At 38.8% G+C, this 23,916-nt stretch overlaps 1 protein-coding gene across 1 annotated transcript; it reads left to right on the forward strand.

Annotated features, from left to right (window-relative positions):
- Window positions 1–6,468: 6,468 nt before the first annotated feature.
- SULT6B1 (sulfotransferase family 6B member 1) lies at window positions 6,469–19,460 on the forward strand. Its single transcript, XM_017652320.3, has 7 exons — window positions 6,469–6,667; window positions 7,677–7,789; window positions 10,507–10,596; window positions 13,287–13,413; window positions 14,995–15,089; window positions 17,378–17,534; window positions 19,328–19,460. The coding sequence occupies exons 1-7, from the start codon at window positions 6,469–6,471 to the stop codon at window positions 19,456–19,458; spliced, it is 912 nt and encodes a 303-aa protein (XP_017507809.1). The 3' UTR covers window positions 19,459–19,460.
- The last annotated feature ends 4,456 nt before the right edge of the window (window positions 19,461–23,916 follow it).

The following is a 23,916-nucleotide window of genomic DNA, read 5'->3' on the forward strand; positions in this document are numbered from 1 at the left end:
GACAATCCGTTTGCAAATTAAATTTTGAGAAGCACTGCCCTACTGCCCACTAGATAGAAGAAAAAAGTAGAGAGTGAGAAAGGGGAAGAGGAGGAGGAGGAGGAAAGGAATTGAAAGGTCTATTAAGGTAGACACAGATCTACCTTCATTGATGTTAATAGTCTAGTAGGGGGTAAAATATACCCACAAAAAACTAATGGAAAGTACGCAATGATCAGGGCCTTACTTCTGATCTAAGGGACCCATGACCTTTTAGAGAAGGTGTGATAGTTGGAGCTGTTTGTCAGTGCCACTAAAGAAAGTACCTGTGAGGAGCTCTCTTGACTGCCCCAGTTTTCCTATCCAACTACCACAGTCCAACCTCATGGCTCATTTGCACATCCAAACTGGCATACGTTGTGAAAAATGTGGATTTGCAAACTAAATTCATTAAAAGCATATCATTATTAATGAAAATCACTCAGGTCTACACTGACAAGAGCCCCAAAGCCATCTTTTCCACATCAGCACTACTAGTATCCTCTTAACATTAGGTTTTGTGTACTCTTAATCTCTTCTGCTCTATAGAAGCTGCCTCAGTTTTGAACCTCCATTCTAATAACTTTATGTATCTGACTTTCAAGCTTTTCTCATAAGATCTCTTTGCAACTCTATTGTTCTTTATTTTGTCTGTTACTGTTTTTGCATCATAACCTATTATTCTCAAAACTATTCAGAACTCTTCCCCAGGTATCACCTACTCTGTTGAGGCCCCCTTTCCTCTCCAACCAGGTGTCTTGCCAGTAGGTTTCAGCCCCAGACAAGTTCACAATGGATTCAATGTGACCAAAGAAATGACAGTAGAACGTTCTTGGGGTGAAAGGGTTATACCCAACTTTATTCCACAGTGGCAGGTCAATCACTAGAATCCCATCCACTCAGAGCAAGTCTGCATGCAGCAAGCCGGTCTCTGCCTCTGGGCCTCTCTGCCTGCACAACCGTCTCAGTCTCTGTTCTCGGTGCTGCCACCACTCCAACCTCTGCTCTGCTCTCCTGCAGCCTTGCAGTCATGCCACCGTGTCACCCAGAGCACTGGGTGGAGCTCTTTATATAGAGTCAATAACAACATGTAGCCCACACATGTGTAGTGAGCTAGCTGACCAGGGCCAGGTGAGAATACTGGCCACAGGAACCTTCACTTTATCTACACCAGGGTATTCACAATCTTTAGAGATTCATCCCTTTCAAAGATTCACCCACAATAAATCTTTCTCATTTTAAAATCAATCTGTATGACTTCCAACAAAAACTTTGTTTTAAAAAATACATAGATCACTTAAGACATTCTGTGGATAAAGTGGAAGTTCCTGTGGCCAGGATTCTCACCTGGCCCTGGTCAGCTAGCTCACTACACACGTGTGAGCAATATGTTGCTATTGATGCTACATAAAGAGCTTCGCACAGTGGTCTAGGTGACACAGTGACACGACTGCAAGGCTGCAGGAGAGCTGAGACAAGACTGGAGACTGGAGTGGTGGCAGTGCTGAGAACAGAGACTGGGATGGTTGTGTGGGCACAGAGGCCTAGAGGCAGAGACCGGCTTGCTGCATGCAGACTTGCTCTGAGTGGACAGGATTCTAGTGATTGACCTGCCACCATGGGAATGAAGTTGGGTATAAACCCTTTCATCCCAAGAACGTTCCATTGTCATTTTTCGGTCTCCTTGAATCCATAGTAAACTTGCCCAGGGCTGAAACTCACTAACAAGACAACTCCTCTATGCCTTGAGCTGCCAGGCCCTACTACAGTGGTTTAAAATTCCAACCATCAGGGTTAAAGGTAGCAGGATGACAAAACAAGAGGAAAAAATAATCAGAATGGTTCAGACTGAAAAAAGAAAAGAATAAAATAACCTGATACAGAGCCTGAAATAATTCCACAGAGACTCAATCATTTCCACAGTATATATAAATTAATTAAGGGAGGTTGTTCACTGGAGGGGAAGTTTCCCAGTATGACACAAAACTCGACATCCTCATATCTGTTTCTTACATATCCTAGACCCAACTATATATTTCACAAACATGTTTTGAGGTAACGACCACTTGGCCACAAAGTTTAGAGCAGGAAAAGTGGAGACCCTTACCAAGTTCCTTTATCAATGAATTGGGGTAGAGGGTAGAGGGTGTTGAGGCAGGTGGGACAAACTCTGGTGAAAGATTTTCAAAGGGGCACTGATTCTCTCAAGTATCAGGTGGGACTCCCAAGCAGCAGGTATGCACATTGGGGGCGAGGAAGTAACTAATTTGCCCTAGCTCCAACCCCAGAATACAAATGCTCAAACTCTCCAGTCCAGAAGCCTGGTAGATCCTTCTTCAAGTCTTGAACACCTCTGCCAAAGGGTCCTTTGAGGGCTGTACATTCCCACTGTGACCCTAATTTGTTAACTCTAGCAGAGGGTGCAAGTGGCCAGGAGGAAGTTCTCCTTGCTACATCATACCCAAGGCCAGAGCTGGCCCAAAGGCAGCACAGAGTCCTAGCCTTCTGTAGTGGTCACAAGGGCAAGGACAACAGGCATCTGCACACTAACCAGTATCTAAGAAGTCTGCTGCCCATCCTCCCATGGTTACCTCAGAGGGCAGGCAGCTAGCCAACCTGGCCAGGAGCCTAAAGGCAAAGTTCTTGCAGTTACCTGACGTGAGGCAGCAGAGATTAATCTAGATGATCCAATGCTGCTGGGTGCCACAAAGCACCTACTGAACAAGAGGGGCACGGGCTCTTGGTGATGGCCCCACCTTCCCTTCAGAGGGCCACAGGACACAGAGCAGTGGAGAGCTGGGGCCTCTGGGGATACTGTCCCAGAAGCAGGGGAAGTGGGGCAGGACTCCTGTCCAGTGCTGGATGGAGTGGTTCTCTATCACCCTCAGTCTAGGATGCTAAAGTGTTACCAGATGAACTGTCTTGGATCCTAAATGTTTCCAGCATTCACCACCTCAGGGACACCACCCGTGACTTCCTGGTCTTCAGCTTCCAAAGAGGGAAGGCAGCTCTTAATAAACTTCCAAAATACAAAGAGATTACACCCCCCTCCCTATACTTGGGATACCAGGGTAAATTTCAATCCTGAACTATACTCAGAGATAGCACTTCTCTTGCTAAAGAAGAGACAAATCACAACTTAATCCTGAAGGGACACCCCACTACAGAGAGAGGAAGATAGCGCAGTTAGGGCCTATTTACCTGCCCCTAAAAATCAGCCTTGGGCCAATCAGCACATAGGAACCCTATGCTATGTGATCCTTGCCTTACTAATCAGATTTGATTTAGATTACCCTAGACAATTTCTGCATTCTGTTTTCTCTCTCTTTTTATAAGCCTAGGAAAAAATTAGAAGGAAAGAAGGTAATAGGGAACAATCTCTTTAATCCCCAGGAAAGGAGGTTTAAATAAGTCTCCCTTGCTGCTGCCACCAGGCACATAAACCAAGCCAGCGTGGCACCACTGTTTTGGGTCTAGGTGGGTCAGGAGCTGAACAGGAAGCAGGGGTTTCACCAAACATGAGGCCCACCTTCATTCAGGCACACCAGTGCAAATGCATCATATGATCTAGGTGGTTGTGCAATCATGCATGCTACTGTTTGCTCCCATCATGCATGCTGGGAAGTTAAGAGTCAGGTATGGAGAACTGTAAAGTTGGTAGGCTGTCCTGAGCTTAGGGAGACTAACAAGAATCAGAGCTCACATTACCAATTCCAAACATCCCCCAAGTCCTCCTATAATTACAGGCATTAGTGTCAGAATAGGATCCAACCATATTGTCCTTTTTTAATGTTTTATTTACTAAGAAGCAAGCGAAGGACAAGAACAACACTTGAATTAATGTCTTAAATTCTACCTTCCCCAGGGAAACAAAGCCCTTAAAATGTAAGGGACAATCCCACTTAAGCAGCTTGGCAGAGAGTCCAGTCCTTCTTTTCTTTTTTGGGAGGGAGGTTCTGAAATACACACCCTTCCTACCTACAGTGAATAGTATCTCATTATTATGTGAATTAATAAATAGAAAGACCTTCAAATATTCTAATTTTGCCTTTTTACCAGCTAAAAAGTTAAAAACCACAAATGTAACAAAACCCAGATACTTAGTCCTAACTAGGAACGCTGTTTCTTCTCCTCTGTAAAATGGAGATGAAAAGTTGCTCTCCCATATCCACCAGCTGCCTCAGTAAGATACTTTCTGTTAACATATAAAACGTCTATTCTGCATGCTTGTGTTTCTCTATGCTTACATTTATGAAATTAGAATGCATCTGACAATCAATGTATACATTTGATATAGGACTTGTCCCAAAATGCTCTTATTAAATAAAATGTTCTAGAATCCAGGGAATTTGTTTCCTTGTGGTCATAAAAATCTCTCTCCCCAGAAAGTAAAATTTTTTTTTAGTGAAAAGTCACTTGGCCTTGTTTCTCACAGCAAATAAAGAAGCACCAAGAATGCAGAGGTGGTAACAACTAAACCCGACACCACGGAGAGAGATCTCGCTGCAAATTATTTTTTGCCAAGGAACTCAGCCGCACTGCCTGCATTCCACGACCTTCAAACGGCTGACTTCACCACTGTGAAGCTCCAACTACCCTACCCATAAAACGGAAAGTTAGGAACACTGATTTCATAGGGCTGTTATGACATTACAGTAAGTTATCCATGTAATTTTACTACTTTAACAGATACATAGAAGGGATCTCTGATATTAGCTATTTTTTTCCCAATATGTCTTTTTTTTAATTTTTATTAAGGTATGATTGATATACACTCTTATGAAGGTTTCACATGAAAAAACAATGTGGTTACTACATTTACTCATATTATCAAGTCCCCACCCTTACCCCAATGCAGTCACTGTCCGTCAGTGCAGCAAGATGCCACAGATTCACTATGTGCCTTCTCTGTGCTACACTGTTCTCCTCATGATCCCCTACACCATTAGCTATTATTTTAACCAATATATGAACAACTACAGCAGCTAAGTAACATGCTTAACTAAGAGTTAACTCCTTAAGTGTTAGCATTCATTTAGAGTAAAGTAAATACAGTTTTAGAAAACTGCATTCCTAGGGTCAGAGGGAAAAAAAAGGAAGAAGAGTAGGGAAAATGATGTGGAGAAGAGAAGGGAAAGGAAAAAAGAAAAGCTCAGTATATGTTGATGGAAGCTTGACTTGAGAAGAGACCACAGAGAGTAAATTTTGACCCAGAAGTGTACTAGGTAGGGTATAGGCTGACCTGCTGTAACAATGAGGCTGACAATCCCACTGCTCAACAAGATAGTCAACTGTGCTCCTTTACATACAGTTCAAAAGTGGGTTTGCTGTATGCAGGGGTGGTCCTGGGAGGGTGACTATTTCCCCATGTGTCCCATTTCCTATAGGCCTGCCATCCCCCAGAAGTGCTGTTTTTCTCCAAATTAGCACATCTGGCCAGCCAGCATCATGTCTACCCTCCAGATGTGGGACAGGGGCAAGAGAAGAATTATAGAGCAGTCAACTTCCTGGGCTGAGGTCATCCCCTGAAGTTGCACATGTTATTTCTGCTCACCTCCCCCTAACCCCAGGGCCACACCAAGCTGCAAAGGAGGACTAACTTTTATCCCAAGGGAAAGGGGAGAGTGGCTGCTGGGAAGACACTGAGTTGCAGAGAGTGAGTGCCTCACTCTGGAGACCTTGACCAGCAGGAATGAACTCAGAGGACCACTGCATTGCGTGTCCCCCTTGACAAAGCATCTCTCTTTTATGAACCATACAACTCCACTGTTAAATAGGTCAGGAAGAGCAGCTGTTGCTATTTCCATTTTACATAGACTTTTGAAGGTGTATTATGAGTTCAGAATAACACAACTAGTAAGTGGTAGAGCCAAGATTTAAACTCAGGTCTTCTGACGTCTAAGTCCATTGAAGCAGTAAATGATGGATCTGGGCCTGTCCTGTGGACTGCCTCCAAATTCTGGCTCTTTTCCATGCCACTAAATTACCTCACAATCCGGTTGCTTCCTTCTCACACCATCGGGGATGTAGTGCAAAGCTACATCCTCTCAACCAAGGAAGAGGTTTCATCCTGTGAATTGCTTTTTGCTAACAGGAGAACTGTATGCCTGATTCAGTTAAATAACTCTGTGTTGGATATTTAATATCTATTATCGTCTATTAGGAGACTCTATTCTTACTTTCCTGGGGAGGGTTGCCTATAATGGTAATATAATCAACCCTTGGGGTAGTATTCCCCGATTCTCAGCCTGTTTTGCACCTGTGGTTTGCCTTTTGTCAGAGGTGTGTATACTAAAAGGCGGGGTGGGGGTGGGAGGAAGGATGAGAATTAAATTATTTCTTTCTCATGTGAATGGGAGGAGCCCTTTGTTCCACCTCCTGAAAAACTACATTAACAGCTGTCGCTACCCTGGGACAACCACAGAGCAGGTTCATTAGCAGGGAGCCAGCATGGCTGCTAAGTCCAAATTTGTTGACTATATTGATGAAGCTCTGGAAAAATCAAAAAAAACTACTCTCTCTCGTTTGTTTTTCACCTATCAGGGGATTCCTTACCCGATCACCATGTGCACCTCAGAAACTTTCCAAGCCTTGGACACCTTTGAAGCCAGAAGCAGTGACATAGTGCTAGCATCTTATCCAAAGTGCGGTAAATAACAAATTATTCTTCACAAGGACACTTTTTCAAAGGGGGTACGTTGGGCAGTGTGCAAGGCACAGGTGGGAGGAGGGCAGTTCATGTACATGAGGCTGGCCAGAAATCAGGGAGTAAGGCCACGATGGTTAAGAACATAGCTTGTAAAACCAAAATCTAGAACTGCTAGATTTAGGAAGCCCCAGTGGTTGAGGGAGGAGGTTTATGTGAAAACAACATGTTGCATGATGGATATAAGAGATGCGCCATGAAGCCAGCACACAGAAACATGAATGCTGGAAAGTCCAGTGGCCATTGAGCACTCAGAGTAGCAGAGATTTTCATCATGATGTTTAACTGAAGACAAAAGCATGGCCACAACTATAATTTATATGATGATTTATATGCTAACTCATATGTAATAGATTATTTTTCAGGATCAAACATCAATCCTCCAGTTTTTCAAACCAGTTTTACAATGGTCATTCATCAGTAGAAGATAAGGCATTAAGAATCTAAATTCTCCTATTTTACACAATCTACTTTTGATTTTTTTAAACTGTTATTTCATATGTGTTTATTAAAGCCAACCTTCCTTAATATTTTTCTTTCTCTTAATCAATTCTAGGTTTTTATAAAATCAAAATTATACACTCTATAGAAAATACTCATTAACTTAAAGTCAAGTAATATGTAATATATGATACACAGTAATTTCTATAGTTGAACACTGTTCTATAAGGAAGATATTCTGGATTCAAAAGGAAGCATTGTCTCTTGTTAAAGGAGAAATGTGAGAAATATAATGACTTGAATTTTATAATAATGTAAGTAAATGCTGTTTTCCACAAAACACTGTTTTTTTTCAAAGGCCAGGTTACTTCAAACACAGAAGAACCAATTGTACACATCAGAGAATGGTTGTAGATTTTAATTGTTATGACATACATGCTAAAGTAACACAACATGCCTTCACTATATCAAGATGCTTTAATGAGCTTTGATTCTCTGATTTTTCTTACAGGTTCAAATTGGATTCTACACATCATTAGTGAATTAATATTTGCTGATTCTAAAAAAAAGTATCAATATCCAGAATTCCCCGTACTTGAATGTGGGGACCCAGAAAAATATCAGGTTGGTACAAAACAGCCTTTAAACTTACAGTAAATTACTACAAAAAGACTTCTTCCATTTGGGGGATTTTTTAGTTTTTAGTTTAGAGAGTAAAATACTAATAATTAATACTTCCTGTGTGCTTACCATATCATCCTAGCACTTTTCACGGATTATCTCCTTTTTATTGCAAAATAACCTTATTACCATTTTACAAAAGATAAAACTGTTAGAGACTTGCCCAAGGCCAAGGAGCTAATAACTTTAAGACCAAAGATTTGAACTCAAGTTTTCTGATTTGAGCTTCTTAGCCTCTACATTGCATAGGCAGCCTACTGAAAAACAAACAAACAAACAAAAAAACAGTAAGAGGAAAGTAAGCTGAGAAACCTGAGGAAATGAACTAAAACTAAAAAAGTTGTATATCTGAAGACATTGACATGGGCAGGATTCTGTTAGGAGGGTTACCCAAGGCCTAGACCATTCAAAACTTAGATTATGTCAGCAGTCCCCAGTCTTTGCCTAATAAGATGTTACTTCTGATTTCCCTCTCAATTATGACTCTGGTGTGTGTGTGTGTTGGGGGGAGGCAGGGGGGGCGATGGGAAAGGATCATGAGGCAGCTGAGAGAGTAAGTCACTGAGGTGTATGAAGGTTATAACAGGTCAGCCTACCTGTATCACTCACCTCAACAAAATCACTAACTGGGGCTTGGGTGTGAGACAGATGTTCTGCTCCCTGCCAGGGAAGGCAAGGACAGGGTGAAGATGGATGTGTCTCAGGACCTTGGTGCCTGCACAGAACAAGGCGGATACACACACACATACCTAGATACTCCAAAAATGCATCTGGGGAGAGGAGACTGTATTCAAGGGGGAACCACACTCTCAGCAAAACGTTCCAAAGTGTTCACCACCAAGACTTCCACCAGACAGACAGACAGAAGAACTCAGTCACTAAGAACAGTCACTGGACTGGCACTTAGGAAACAGTTTCTGGAAAGTGACAAAGACACCTGGCATGATGAGAAATACAAACTTGAACATTGGATGCTAGCCCACGCCACAGTAACAGAAAGACACTTTGTAAATGAGGTGTTCGGGGACTGTGGGGCAGGATGGGTTGGGTTGGGGTGGGGAGGTCAGTGCTAAGTCCTGGGTCTGGTTAACTGCAACCTCAGGAGGCCTCAGAGAGGCTGGCAGCCTCGGCTCTCTCAGGACCAGCTCAGCACTCGTGCAGAGGAGTTTTAAGAAGTTTTTTCCTAAGTGAGAAATGGATGGGCTATTGCATAAACTGGTCTCTAAAGAGGCTATTCAGCATCACCTTTAGAAATGATGCTAACATTTGTCCAGATTCCCATCTTCTCTTTTAAAAATGTATTACACCACAAGTCAGAAAACTTTTCTAAAATATATATATTTTCTTAAGATATACCTGTGTCTAGTCTTTACATTGCTTACAGTTGTGTGCTATCATACATTTTTCATGAACATATTATTATATGTGTATCTATTTTTGTTACAGTTAACTCTCATTTTCCAGCTGGATATTTTTCTAATCCTTTTATCATTCTCATATGTCTCATAAATCCTTTATCATTTCTCATATGTCTTTATGAGATTTTGGCTGTGCAGTTCAGTGGAAACGGCATTCTATAACTTAATCTGAAAATTGCCATCTGTGCAATTTTGCACAAAGTGCTTAAAACCTCAAAGTCCATTGTTAATCCCTAAAATGGGGGTTACCATATCTACTTGAGAGGATTGTTGTGAATGAATATAAAATAAGTCTAAAACTAAGAAGTGCAATTTAATGTAAATCAAGTATTATGACTACTAATCACCACTGAACCCACAGCATCGATTTAAAATGTTTTTTTATTTTTAAAACCTAAACTTTTCCCTTGCTTGAGTAGAGATCACCACTAAGTTTTTACAGGGCAACTAGCTATAAATATCTAAACATCATTTTATCGCTTAAATTGACATGACCGAGCAGTGAGTGATCTCTACAAGTATGGAAATGAAACTTAAAAGCCTTCACTCCCTACATGACCTACTAATGGTCTGGTTCTGAGATAAAACCCCTAACACGAGCAGATGCAACAGGAAACTTCATTTTTAAAATATCAGTAGAAGTAGGTTACAACAAAAAGAATGAATCACCAAGTCCTCATAATGACAAGAATTCTCTCATAAAATATTTCTCAGGTATTTAAGTGACTCCTGTATTTCAAGTTCAGTTGGGATATTTGACTGCATGGAGTTTTGTTGTTAAACAAAACAAAACAAAACAAAAAAGATCGAGATATTAAAAATGGATTTGAAGGAACTATGAAAAGGCTTGAATGTTTCTGTTAAAGACTTTGAATATAGAAGGGGAAAGGGTGGATAGCAGATAACAGGCTGTCTTGAACCGAAAGGATTTGGTATGATTGTGGGGAAAGGTAAATTTTTCAGTGACAAAAAAGAATGGTAAGCAGGATCCAACAAGGGAGTTCAAAAGGAAGATTTTAATGAATGAATGAATTATGATTTTCTGTTCCTCACACCTACAAAGACAAAAGAAATGAAGAGAAAAAAAATAGAGGAGGAAGAAGAGAAGACAGCAATAGTAATACCTGAAACTACAGATACTAAACTTGGAGTGATTTACTACACACACACACACACACACACACACACACACACACACACACACACACACTTTACGTTTCACCTATCATGTTTATTTTTAAGAGAATGAAACAGTTTCCATCGCCAAGAGTTTTCACAACTCACCTCCATTACGACAAGTTACCTGAATCTCTCTTCAAGAACAAAGCCAAGGTGAGTGTCCTCGCCTCCTGGCATTTTAATTTGAGGTTTTCAATGTATAGATACTGGCCTTCTGAGCTATGTGATGAATGTGCTACTCACCATAGGATTTTAATAAATTAAGTGTGAGGTTTAGTATTTCTTTTGTTGTTTCTTTCTTCAGATATATTTGCTACAGTTGCCTTCAAATTAAATGCATTTTCAGCTAGGATGTAAAATGTATAGGTAGAGTAGAACATATTTTACAATCTGTTTTGTGGTGAATAGATTTAAGAATCCCACTAGGATATTTAGAGTGTGTAACAAAAGAACACACCCTAGGAAAATGAACAAAAATTGTTTCTTTGTTTCTTTCTCGTGCGCACTATTTACTTAAGGTCTGAAACTATTTAATTTCTGGATTTCACATACAATAGCAATTTCATCTCACATATGAATAACTGTAGTGCTTTGGTGACTCATCATTCATTTACATTTTGTTTCATTAACCAGTTTTGATTTATTCTTACAATGATTAGTTTTCACTCAATCCTTTTCGTTTTCTGTCACCTGGTCTCCCCTCTATTCCTTATTTCTTGGCACCTCTTTTTTTGTTTTAGGAAAAGATCAGAGTTAATTAAAATAAAGATTTATACTCTTGAAAGCCACAAATAAGAAAGGGAGGATAGCCTAGTAATAGCAAAGAAAAAGGAGGAAACAGTTCTAAAGGAAGGAGGGGAGATAATGGAGGAGAAGGAAGAGCTGGACATAAACTGCGAGGGAAGTGGAGGTTTAGAATCAGCAGCTTTGTGATCGTGGCACATGAATCCTAGAAGCTTTGAATTGCAAAATACCTTAAAGATTGTCTACTCTAATCACTGTTAGGTGTTTAAATTCCACTAAGTGGCTGGCTGGACTATGATGAACACCTTCAATCATAAGGGAGCCCCTCTATCCCCTATGCCAGCCTTGGACAGCTCTGTTAAGCAGTCTTTACAGTGAGAATCTCCCAAATTACAAAAGCCACCAAATAACATTAAATTTCCCCAGTGTAATGCAGTTAAACAAAATCACAAGTCTAGGTTGACTCTTTTCTTCCCCCCTTAATTATTCCATAAGAAAGAAAGCTAAAGTAATTTATGAAGCATTTGGATTTGGAGCATTTAGGCTTTTGAACAAGGTCTCACTTTTGCCAGAATACATGGGCAGGAGAAGAGTGACACAGCCAAGGTGTGAGGGTGATGCTGGGGATTCATCCACACTCCAGCCAGCTGGCCCTCGCCATCCAAACTTATGTCTTTGTAAAATGATAAATTGCTACAAGCCAGGGCAACGAATGAGTAATAATCAGAAACCCAAATATAAAACCCTCAGGGGACAAGAATCTGCTCCGTTTGGATCAGGGACAAAGGTGAGTTTGAGATCTGACTGAAAGGTATGACCCAGCCCACTTATCTCTCTTCAATTTTATCCTGTTTAGTGTGACTTCATTTCTTTAGCCTGATGAAGTGTTTTGAGATCCTGATACCCTGTTCCATGTCATCTACAAATTTGATAAATATAGTTTCTATATCTTTATTAAATCATTCATTAAAATTCTGATGATGACCCAGTCAGGACAGGGGAATGCCATTAAGAACCTCTAGGCAGGTTTACTTTATTTAGCCTCCTTTGCACATGAGTACTCAGTCAGTTTTATATGGCTAATTGCTGCTGCTTCTGGCTTACATTTTGCCCAAGAAATCATAAGCAACAAATCTACTGATGGAGAAACTATGTCCAAGAAAAATCTGGTGTGATTTGGCAGCAGCTTGTTCTCAGAGGACCCATGGTGCCCCGTGATGGTTACTGCTTTCTCTTATGTGTGGCCTTAAATCATCTATTAGTCAATTCTATAAATTTCTCCCAAATGGAGGTCAGTTTTATAAATCTGTACTTTGCAAAATCCACACATTGCTCCTTTCCAAAAGTGAAATGACATCTGCCAGTTTCTAGTGTTCTGAACCCCTTGCACATTATCTCAGATTCCTCAGAGGTCACTAGCAATGTTCAACATGGTGCTCTCCAGTTTCCTGTTCTTGAAATGGAGATGTCAGGCAGAAGGCCTAAACTCCCTTGGAAAAGCCCAGCAGTCTCCTGAAATCTTGTAGTTCCTTGGGTTTTGTTTTGCTCTTTACAGAGTTTATTTCACACTCTTAATTCAGAAGACTGAATTACTTGCTCATCAGAACAGACATAACTTGGGAAGTCAGAGGCTCTGCTTCAGCCACACCACCCATCACGCCTTGGGCCCCAGGGTGGGCCTGCCATTCTTTGATCTCCTGCTACATTCTAAACATTATTTTCACTGTCCTTGACATTATTTTGCAATTTTTACTTTATTTGGCAGTTTGACCATTCAGATTGTGCTCTCATGGCTATTCTAGTGAGCTTATTCTTTCCTTTTTCACATTTTCTACATATGCCTTTTTACTATCTAAGACTATTAGCAAAGGTTTTCAGCTACATCAACTTCATTTTCTTCTTTTTTCTCCCTTCCCCTGAGGCTGTCTCATCTGCCACCTGCTGTTCCTTGGTTTCTTACTGTCATTTCTTTCTGTATATATAACAAAATGATGTAGTGTACAAGAGGACACACTCTTGTGAGGATGTTGCACACAGTATCACTTTTCCAAACATGGAAACATAGACCTACACTAATTAACTTAGTTTTCTCTCCCTAGGTATTGGTGATATTCCGAAATCCTAAAGATACAGCAGCATCTTTGTACCATTTCCACAATGATGTCCCTGATATTCCAAGCTATGGCTCTTGGGATGAATTCTTCAGACAGTTCATGGAAGGACAAGGTATGACTATGGTAAAAGAATTCCTACTTCAACAGATGACCACATAAATACAAAGAAGCGTAAGAGTTTAAGGCTGAAGAAAGAAAGAAGACAAAGGTGGGTCCAGGAACCAGAGCTTCTTTTAAATGAAGTTTGAGAGCTCCATAGTTCTGTACATCAAACAACACATTACTCTTTTAAAAATAATTTGGATGATTTACATGTTGACTATGAGACAGAGTGGTCATAGAACAGACATGGGATAAACAGGCCTATACAGTCATGTAGAAAAGCATTTCTATTTAATTTCCCCCAAGTCTCTGTATAACACAATGATTTTTTGAAAAATGACGCTGAGAAACCACACCTGAGATATTTGTTCACCAGAAAGAAAATAAGCTTTGTCAGACCATGTTAATGTTTTACTTCTAGTTATTGATAATCACAATTTTATAAGTACCTACTAATGCTGCAGGTAATAAATTAGGTGTTGTATACATGATTTCATTTAAGACTACAGCAAAGTCTGAGTCAGGCAGTATCAGCCCCACTGCACAGATGAGGAAACTAATCCAAAAAGTTAAGTTACCTGCCAATGGTCCCACTGCTTGTAAGTGGCAGAGACTACTTCCATGGGTACAGCGGACCAGAGAGGAATAGATGACTCCTCTTACTAGGGGCTCTGTTGAGTCTTTACCATATAGAAGGAAGAATTAATGTCAGATGACCCTAAAGAAGCTCTTGACAGGTCACGCTAAGAGGACCACTTTTAAAGGTAATCGACAAAGAAGTGCTACACCAGCCCACGTGCAAGGGCACAGGGTATGGCTTTGGCTCCTAAGAAAAGACTGAATATCGGGGTTGGGGTGTCGGAGAGAAAAAAAGGGCACAGAAGGTGCACTACTAAGAGAGCTTTGATTTCATTTCTAACCACTAAGACAGAATGAATAGTTAAAGCAAGTCTGAAACGATACCCCATTAATAGCACAAGAGAACATTTAATGATGAGAAACCTGTCGTCATTGGGACAGTCTGTTTTAAGGAATGTTTGTTTCTCAATCCATCCTTTTAGCCTAATTATTCAATTGACATGGTAAAATGTGGCAGTGATAACTTGGTTGGGCTTACTGCCTTGCAAACTTGTTGAATTCTACTTACGGAGGTAGCTGAATATACTGGAAAACATGGGATTTAAATGGGAGACCTGGATTGGGCTTCATCATTCACAATTATATATGAATCATTAATATTAGATAAAATAAAATAGCTACCACTTACTGAGCAATTATTACATGCCAGGCACTAGATGCTATCCGTAGCACACATTACTTAATTTCCATTCTCATAGGAACCCTATGAGGATAAGGAATAGAAGGGTCACACAGCCATTAAGTAGTAGAGCTAGCACTTAAACCCAAGTTCAAATCACTCACTGCCTGGGTGATTTTGAGCAAGATGTTTGATCTGTCTGAACTTCAGTTCCTTACTTGCAAAGTGAAGATGAGAATATCCACCCTACAGGAGGTAAGGTGTGCAGATAGCATTTTGTTTGGAAGCGCTAGCTCTGGTGTCAGACTGACATTTTTTTCCCTGTGTTTTTAGTTTGTTGGGGGAGCTATTTTGATTTTGCAATTAATTGGAACAAGCATCTAGATGATGAAAATGTTAAGTTCATATTATATGAAGACCTGAAAGAGGTGAGATTATGATTATTAATATTCTATAGCAAAATTTATTATAAATGGTAACAAGAGCACTTGCTTATGTCTGGTTGTATGAACAAACATTGTATTCAAGTAGAAAAAGAAAAGGACTATCTCAGATATGTGGTACAGTGCTAAGAAAAAAACAAACCATGAATAGGTGCTTAGGTTGTTTATTTAATAGAAATAAAATAATGCTTAACAACCTATTACCAATAGTGACTGCTTTATTTTCCCTTTAGGCTAGATAGCCCAAATTATGGATGGCAAAAACAATAGGTAGATCTCAACTGAGATTTAATTGAACACACATTTGGCTGTGAGTTGATCTTTCTATATATGTTATTTTAAAAAATAGTTTATTCACAAACATTTAGTGCCTCCTTTCTGTTCTAAGGAAGGAGGCAGATAAGACTGGGGCAGTAGGATGAACCAGAGGAGATTAACCAGTGACAACAGAAGTAAGGGGCCTGGGGTGGAGTATGAGGAATGGCGTGGCAGGCCTTTGAAATTACCTTGGCATTCACTGTGAGTGAAATGGGAAGCCACTGTAGGATTTGAACAGAAGAGTGAAAGGAGCTGATGTCTTTACTAGGATCATTCTGGCTAGTGTGTGAGAACATACTGGAGAGGAGTAAAGAGAGTATAAAGAAACCCGTGAAAAGGCTGCAGTAGTCCAGGCAGGGGAAGATGGTGGCTCAGACCAAAAGGAGCAGTGCAGGTGCTGAGAAGTGGTTGAATTCTGAATACAAAAAGCCAACAGGATTTGCTGCTGCATTGGATGGGAGAAAGAGCAATGAGAGAAAAGAGAAGTCAAACAAGACTCCAATATTATTGGCCTTACCAACGGGGAGGACTGAGTTACCATAATCTAGGTAGGAGATGGCAGCAGGTAAAGCAGGATTGTGGGAATGTCAGGATTTGGGTGTTGGACATGTAAGTTTGAGATATTTATTAGTCATCCAAATGGAGAGGTCAAATAAGCAGTTGGGTATAAAAGTCTTGAAGGCAGAGAGAGTTCTGGGCTGTTGTTATAAATTTGACACATAGAGGCATTTAAAGGCATGAGATTTCATATCTATGTATGTAAGTGTATGGATAGAGAAGAGCAGAAGACCAAGAGCTGAGCCCTGGAGCCCCCCAACCCCCGCCATATAAAGAGTTTGGGAAAATTGGAAGAATCAGCAAAGGAAACTAAGGTGTGGCTAATGAGGTGGGAGGGAAACCAGTCCTGGAACTGCAGTGAAGAAAGTATGTAAAAGAGAAAGGAGTGTGTCAGTTGTTCTCTAACTGAACTGAGTTTTTAACATTAGTCTCCCTGACATTCTTATCAAAGGAAAGTATAATTGAATCCATCCCTTCTGTATTAATGTATTATATTGATACAGGATGTATTATCGTAGTATAAAAGAACATACTAATTTAGTCTTTTTTTCTTTCTAGTCTAGAATAATCTTTCTAAAACTTGTGCTCCGTGGACTGCCAGTATTGCCCCAGATGTTAATAATTTTTTATTGGGGGCTGGAAAAAGGTTGCCTGTTCAAATTTATTTGGGATCTGCTGTATTAGATAGCCTGCTCGTTTGAGAGAGTCACATTGTACATTGACATATTAAAGACTGACAGATCCTATAAGGGAAAAAGCTTATCTTTATTTAACACAAAGGATTCCAAACTTATTTGACCTCAACCATTCACCATCCTTTTTTTCTTTTTCCTCATGAAACATCTATAACCACCGTGAGGTATACTGGTGTTTTGTAGAATACAGTTTATAAAACTGTTCTGGAAGATTCATGAATCTGTACTGGTTGAGGGATTCACAATCTACACAGGTATTTAGACAAGGTGAATTTCAAGGTAGTTTTTAATTTTTACAATTCTAAAAATTGGACTTTCTTGAAGGAATTAAATATTAGCTGTACATAGAGTTCAGGAGAAAAGAGAATTAGAATGAACATGTACAAATACATTAATTTCCTCGCTGGTCTAGATTGGTACTTTATAATAAAATGAATATCATCTTAGGTAAAATTCTAACCTACTAATTAATGCTTACTGTCATTATACCCTGAATAGTTGAACAAGAGTCATAAATTGAAACTACAAAATCACTACAGAATATCTTGTAGGGATATCTTAAATATTTATATGGAAGTATGAGTAAGTCTAAAGAGACAAACATGAATCAGACAGTTAGGCTGAAACATTCTAAGAAGACTGTCTTTGCTCAGGGCACAATTCCCATAGAAAGATGTTTATCCATTAAAATTTTGTTTTCAGAATCTGGCTGCTGGAATAAAACAAACTGCTGAGTTCTTTGGGTTCTCTCTAACTGGGGAGCAGATTCAAACTATCTCAGCTCAGAGCACCTTCCAGGCAATGCGAGCCAAGTCCCAGGAAACTCACGGTGCTGTTGGCCCATTCCTGTTCCGCAAAGGTAAAAGTTGCATTAGTTTCTGGGACATCCATCCCTTTGCACGTAGTGGGCAATCCAGATAGCTTTGCCTTAACTAAGACAGGATCTTCTTTCCTCTCCCTTAACGAGAGTCTGGACACGTTTCAGAGCTAGAACCGGCAGCCCCATAATATCTTTGAGAGTACCAAGTCGCTCCTGTCTTTCTGGTTGTCACCTTGTCATGACAAGAAAACATCTGGAGTTCCACCACTACATGAAAATTAAAGGATTATTTCATTAAAATAAAAAGGGAATGGCAAGAGACAGAATCACATGTATTAGCTGCATGAACCCCCTATAAAGAACATTGCAGGAAGCCTCACGCAGGGACTTCTCATTGGTTACCTCTCACTGTGCTATTGGCTGAGAAATGTGATTTCTTTTTTCATGATTGCCCAGTTAAAATCAGGGTTTTTGTTAGAAAGGAAGAAGGAAAAAAATGAGTATTGGACAGGCAACTAGCTGTCTTTGGCACTGATGATTTTCCTAAATTTCATTAAATCATTCTAATTTCTTATGGTAATTTATGATAATATAGCTTAAGGACTGGCAGGTTTAAAAAAATTATTGCATATGTAATAAAAGTATTATGTGATTTAAAGGCAGAACATCTAACAACAGCTATCATTTATCAGGCATCTATCGTATGTTAGACCCTTTGCTGGGCTTAAGTTTTATGGAAAACAAGATATTAAATCCTTAATTTTACAACTAGGAGGAACAAAGCACAGGACTATTAATTGTCCTTGTCACAAACCTAATCAACAATGGAGTCAGCATTTGAACATAGTCTACTTGACATTACCACATTTTGTCAAATGAAGACCAATATAAAAAAATCCACTATAAGTCCAACATTGAATGTAAATCTGGCTTTGGTTTAATTCCTCACGGTAACCCTGATTTTTATGCTTTATTCGCTTTAAGGGGGGGGGAAGAACTTTTCTATACATTATTAATCAAATACTATTCAGAAAAGGAAAAATCTAAAATAAGGTAAAAATCTAAAAATTTCACAATATCCCTTGTAGAAAATTCAGAAAGCACAGAAAAATGTGAGAAAGCACTAAAAATTATCCACGTTTCTCCCACCAGAGGCAGATTTAACTTTCTGGCCTAATTCTTCCAGCCTTACTCTGTGCAGTTGTACATAGTTGATAACATCTGTAAACAATTTTGTGTTTTATTTTATTCCTTTCATATATCTAAGCATTTCCTCAAATCATGAAACTCTCTTTATAAACATATATTTCAATGGTTATGCAACAAGGAATTTACACCTTCAACCCAAATAATCAAAAGAAGTAATTCCTTGACTTTTAAAAACAAAAAAGAAAAACATATCCTAGTCTCAGGCAAAATAATAACTTTTTGCAAAAAATTCACTATCTAAGGTCTTAAACAAAACCTTCTGTAAAAGTTTAACTTCTTAAGGGGAGTTTAATGTATTTAAAAGACTTCAGAGGGGGAAAAAAAGACTGTCAAAGGGTAGAGTTTTAGATACTAGGTATTGGGAGATGGGTGGAAATAGGAGAGTACTGAGGCCAGGAGACCCTTGAGTGATATAAAGAAAGCACATCACCCACCACACAACCACAGGGAAACTCCAAGGGATATTGTTATTTTTATAAGAGAAGTTACATTCATTTTTAAGACTAATTTTTTCAGGCATCCATTTTCACATTTTGAAATGAAACACCGCACCGACAAATGGTAAAATCAAAAAGAAATATTCTAACAGATGTCCGGGTCTGCTGTTTTTTTGTGTGTTGTAGGTGAAGTTGGTGATTGGAAAAATTTGTTCAGTGAAACTCAGAACCAGGAAATGGATGAAAAATTCAAAGAGTGCTTAGCAGACACTTCCCTAGGAGCAAAGCTGAAGTATGAATCGTATTGCCAGCCTTGATTCTGGTCAGTTCAACAGGCCTGCATATTTTTTTCCTTAATAATAATTTAATTTAAATAATTAAATAATAGTTTGATCAAATGATGTTAATTAACACTTAGATATAAATAATACAAATTTAATTATAATAACATATGAAGTTTTTGAGCACAAACTTCAGTTTGTTCACTTTTTTAAGGAAAGGTCATTTAGCTGACCTAAAGGGATACTATTGTTAGTGTAGTACAGTGGGGCTTTAACTTCTTTGGTGCTCTGGGTTCACATAAGAACATAAGCAGATCCCATCAGAGACATAGCCTAGTCTGTCTGAGCAGAGATAGTTAGGTTCCAAATGATGCACAGCTTCTATCCTCCCATAATGACTCTGTCTTTCCCACTATGGAACCAGCACCTGTGGTGGCTCTCAGACTTACTGCTGGGGAAAATTTAAGCCCAATTCTGCACTGAAATAAGATTAATAAATTCTACTTTGACTAAAGAAAAATGCATTGCTTATCTAATCTGTATATGTCATTGCAGTAGGCCCTTTATATTTATATAAAGGGATATTATATTTCTATTTACCACCACCTCTAGTTCAAAGCTAAAGATTAGAGATTGTGTTATTTGGTATAAAGGCTTTTCTACCAGAGTCCCAAGCAGTCATATGGAACTTACAGGAGAGGTAGAGTATGTTCTGGATAAAAACCTTTTAACAGTCTTTAATATTTACATGATAGCTAGTTCTCTAAAACTAAGTTCTGTACAGTTAAGAATAGAATGATTCATAGAAAAGTTAAATAAAATGGCTGTGAGGAAGATTATAGGACTACTATTTCTGGTAGTACGGTAGATTAGCTACACTGAAAACCCTCTCACAAAACACCAAGAATGACTGAAAAATTCCTTCAGTTGCATTGCTCGGCTCCCAGTAGAGTAAGCAGATGCCTCAGAGACCAAAACCAAAGAGGTAACAGAGAACTAGACCAAGTAAGAATCAGAGATGACATTGAGCTGCCATTGAGCGATTTGTCAATATCAAAGAGGCTTGGGTTTTAATGACCAAGCCCACGTGATTTATACAGGAGTAGACAAATATGACAAATAGAACAAAACAGAGCTGGCAACGTGATGCATGAATGTACAGAAATTTCAAACATGAGAGAGGTGGCATTGCATATCAGGAAGAAATAAAACTCTTCAACATTTACTGCTAAGACAACTGGTCAGATCCTTATTTTACTTTGCTCACAAAAATGAATTCCTTGCGAATTAAATAACTGTATGTTTAGAAAAGATTTTAAAACTTTAAATTTTTAGAAGCAAATACAAGATAATATTTTTATGACCGCAGTATAGGACTTCTTAAACAAGTAACAAAAAGCACACACAAAAAGGAAGTTATTTATATTTTTGACTACATTAAAATTTAAAATCTTGTAAAACAGCATCCTTAAGGAAGTCAAACCAAAAAAAATGGCATAACAGAGACTTGGAGAAGGCATTCAACAAAAGGTTAACATCTAAAGTATTCAAAGAATAACTAAAATCAATAGGTGAAAGAAAATGAAACCTAATAGGTAAAAAGTATAAAGAAAATAGGTAGACAATTTGCAGAAGAGGAAACACAAATGGCAAACATGTAATGAGAAAAATGTAATAATTAGGAAAATATAGATTAAAACAAAACATACCTTAGCATAATAAAGGTCATATATTATAAACCTATAGCTAATGCCGTACTCAACAAAAGCTTAAAGTTTTTCCTGGACTATCAGGAAAAAGACAATGATGCCCACTATCACCACTTATACTCAACATAGTACTGGAAGTCCTAACCAGAGCAATCAGGTAAGAAAAAGAAATAAAAGGCACCCAAATCAGAAAGGAAGAAGCAAAATTCTCCCTATTTGCAGATGGCATAATATTATTATTTTTTATTAAAGTATCATTGATATACAGTCTTATGCTGGTTTCAATTACACAACACAATGGTTCGATATTTACCCATATTATCAAGTCCTCACCCCCTCTAGTGCAGTCACTGTCCATCAATGTAGTGAGATGTTACAGAATCATTAAGTGTATTCTCTGTGCTGTACTACTGTTCCTGTGACCGACCTATATTGTGATTGCAAATTATTGTGCCTCTTAATCCCCTTCCCCCTCTCCCTGCCCTCCACAGCCCCTCCCCTTAGGTAACCACTAGTCCCTTCTTGGTGTCTATGAGTCTACTGCTATTTTGTTACTTCTGTTTTGCTTTGTTGTTATACGCCACAAATGAGGGAAATCATTTGGTACTCATCTTTCTCCACCTGGCTTATTTCACTGAGCATAATACCCTCTAGCTCCATCCATGTTGTCGCAAATGGGTTTCTTTTCTTCTTATGGCTGAATAGTATTCCATTGTGTATATGTACCATGTCTTCTTTATCCACTTATTTATTGATGGACACTCAGATTGCTTCCATATCTTGGCTATTGCAAATAGTGCAGCAATAAACATAGGGGTACATATGTCTTTTTGAATCTGAGATTTTGTTTTCTTTTGGTAAATTCCTAGGAGTGGAATTCCTGGGTCAAATCATATTTCTATTTTTAGTTATTTGAGGAATCTCCATATTGCTATCCACAATGGTTGCACCAATTTACATTCCCACCAACAGTGTACCCATTTCTCCACATTCCTCACCAGGATTTGTTATTTCTTGTCTTTTGGATAGTGGCCAGCAGATGGCATGATATTATATATAGAAAACCCTAAAGACTCAACCAAAACCCATTTGAACTAATAAATGAATTCAGAAAAGTTGCAGCACACCAAGTTAATACACAAAAATCAGTTGCATTTCTATACACTAGAAACAGATTATCGGAAAGATAAATTAAAAAAACAATCCCATTTACAATAGCATCAAAAAGAATAAAATACTTAGGAATACATTTAACCAATGAGGTGAAAGATCTATATACTGAAAACTGGGACATTGATGAAAAAAAATCTAAGAAGACCCAAATAAATGGAGAGATATCCCATGCTCATGGATTGGAAGAATTAATATTGTCAAAATGTCCATACTGCCCAAAGAGATTTAAAGATTCAATTCAATCCCTATCAAAATTTTTCCACAGAAATAGAAAAAATCCTTAAACTGGCAAGGGTCACAAAAGATGCCAAAGAGCCAAGGCAGTCTCAAGAATGAACAAAGCTGGAAGCATCACACTTCCGGATTTCAAAGTATATTACTCAGCAATTTCCCAATGCAGGAACAACAATTATTATTTTTCACTTGCTACTAAAAAGGGAATTAAAAATACTTGACACACACAAGATTCTTTTATCTGTATCTAGCTAGTTATTTTACATTTGATCATTTGATCTAACAGTTACCTCTGAGTGTCAAAACTGATAAATAGATCTATGGTACTGGCTATAGGACAATAATCAAGTGGGTGCTCACTAAGAGTTACATATAACGTAAGGCATCATTGAAAATTAACAGTCATCAGAGATGCTTCTACTCAATCTATCTGTGTGTCTCATCCACTCCCCCAAACATTGTTTCCTCCTTTTCTATAAACACTCCATCCTTTAGAAACTCACTTCTGTATAAGCACTTAAGGACACTGTTGTTTTTGGCCATTATTGTATTTGCAGCATAATGCTGCACATGCTAGGCACTCAACAAATAAATATTTGTTGAACATGTTAATGAATGAAGGGATTTTTTTCCAAGAAGTGTTTTTCAGAATATCAGATCAGTTAGGGTGCTTTTAATATAATAAACAAAAAAATTAAACATAAATTGGTTCATACTAGAAAGAAAAGGAGAGGGAGGGCTCTTAAAATTGACTAGTTTAGGATATGTCTGGTTCAGGTGAGGCTTGATCCAGAGCTCAAACAAAGACTTGATTCTTAATCTTCACTTCTCAACTATATTCCCTCAGTGTAGGCTTGATTTTCAGGAAGGTTTCTCCTGTTCAGTACTGGAAACAGAAAACCACTGTAAGAATGTCAAGCAGAAAGATTTAGTAGGAAGTAAACACACAATTGTTGGTAGGGATGGCAGAAAGGAAATCAGGTGACTGCCACTGCAGTTGTTGTCCAATGCTCAGGACCCCATCACCACCACTGTTGCCACCATAGATGCTCCATACCCCTGGAGAATTGACAAGGGCTCCTGGAATCCAACTCCCTTCTGTCTTCCAAATCTTATACCACTGCTCATCAGTCATCGGCACAGCTCAAATTTTATCCAGAATATTAACTCCATAGATACCTGAAAAATGTGGCTTTAACCTTCCATACATTGTGTAATTCAGGAGATGAGGAGACACAGAAGCACTGAGAATGGAAGCTATGTAAGAATTAACTATCTAGTACAGTACAGTCCTACTGATCATCTTCTAAGCAACATCAAAATGACATTCCCACCGAATGCAGCCGTTCCCTCCTTCCAATGAAAGCATATTTATTCT

Source organism: Manis javanica, chromosome 1 (assembly GCF_040802235.1).
Source record: "Manis javanica isolate MJ-LG chromosome 1, MJ_LKY, whole genome shotgun sequence".
In the NCBI taxonomy this organism is placed as follows: domain Eukaryota; kingdom Metazoa; phylum Chordata; class Mammalia; order Pholidota; family Manidae; genus Manis; species Manis javanica.

Excerpts from the sequence above, each read along its gene's own strand:
- SULT6B1 (XM_017652320.3), top strand. The coding sequence starts at position 6,469 with ATGGCTGCTAAGTCCAAATTTGTTGACTATATTGATGAAGCTCTGGAA. Across the intron at positions 6,668-7,676 it reads AGCATCTTATCCAAAGTGCG|GTTCAAATTGGATTCTACAC; the intron begins GTAAATAACAAA and ends TTTTTCTTACAG. Across the intron at positions 13,414-14,994 it reads ACAGTTCATGGAAGGACAAG|TTTGTTGGGGGAGCTATTTT; the intron begins GTATGACTATGG and ends CTGTGTTTTTAG.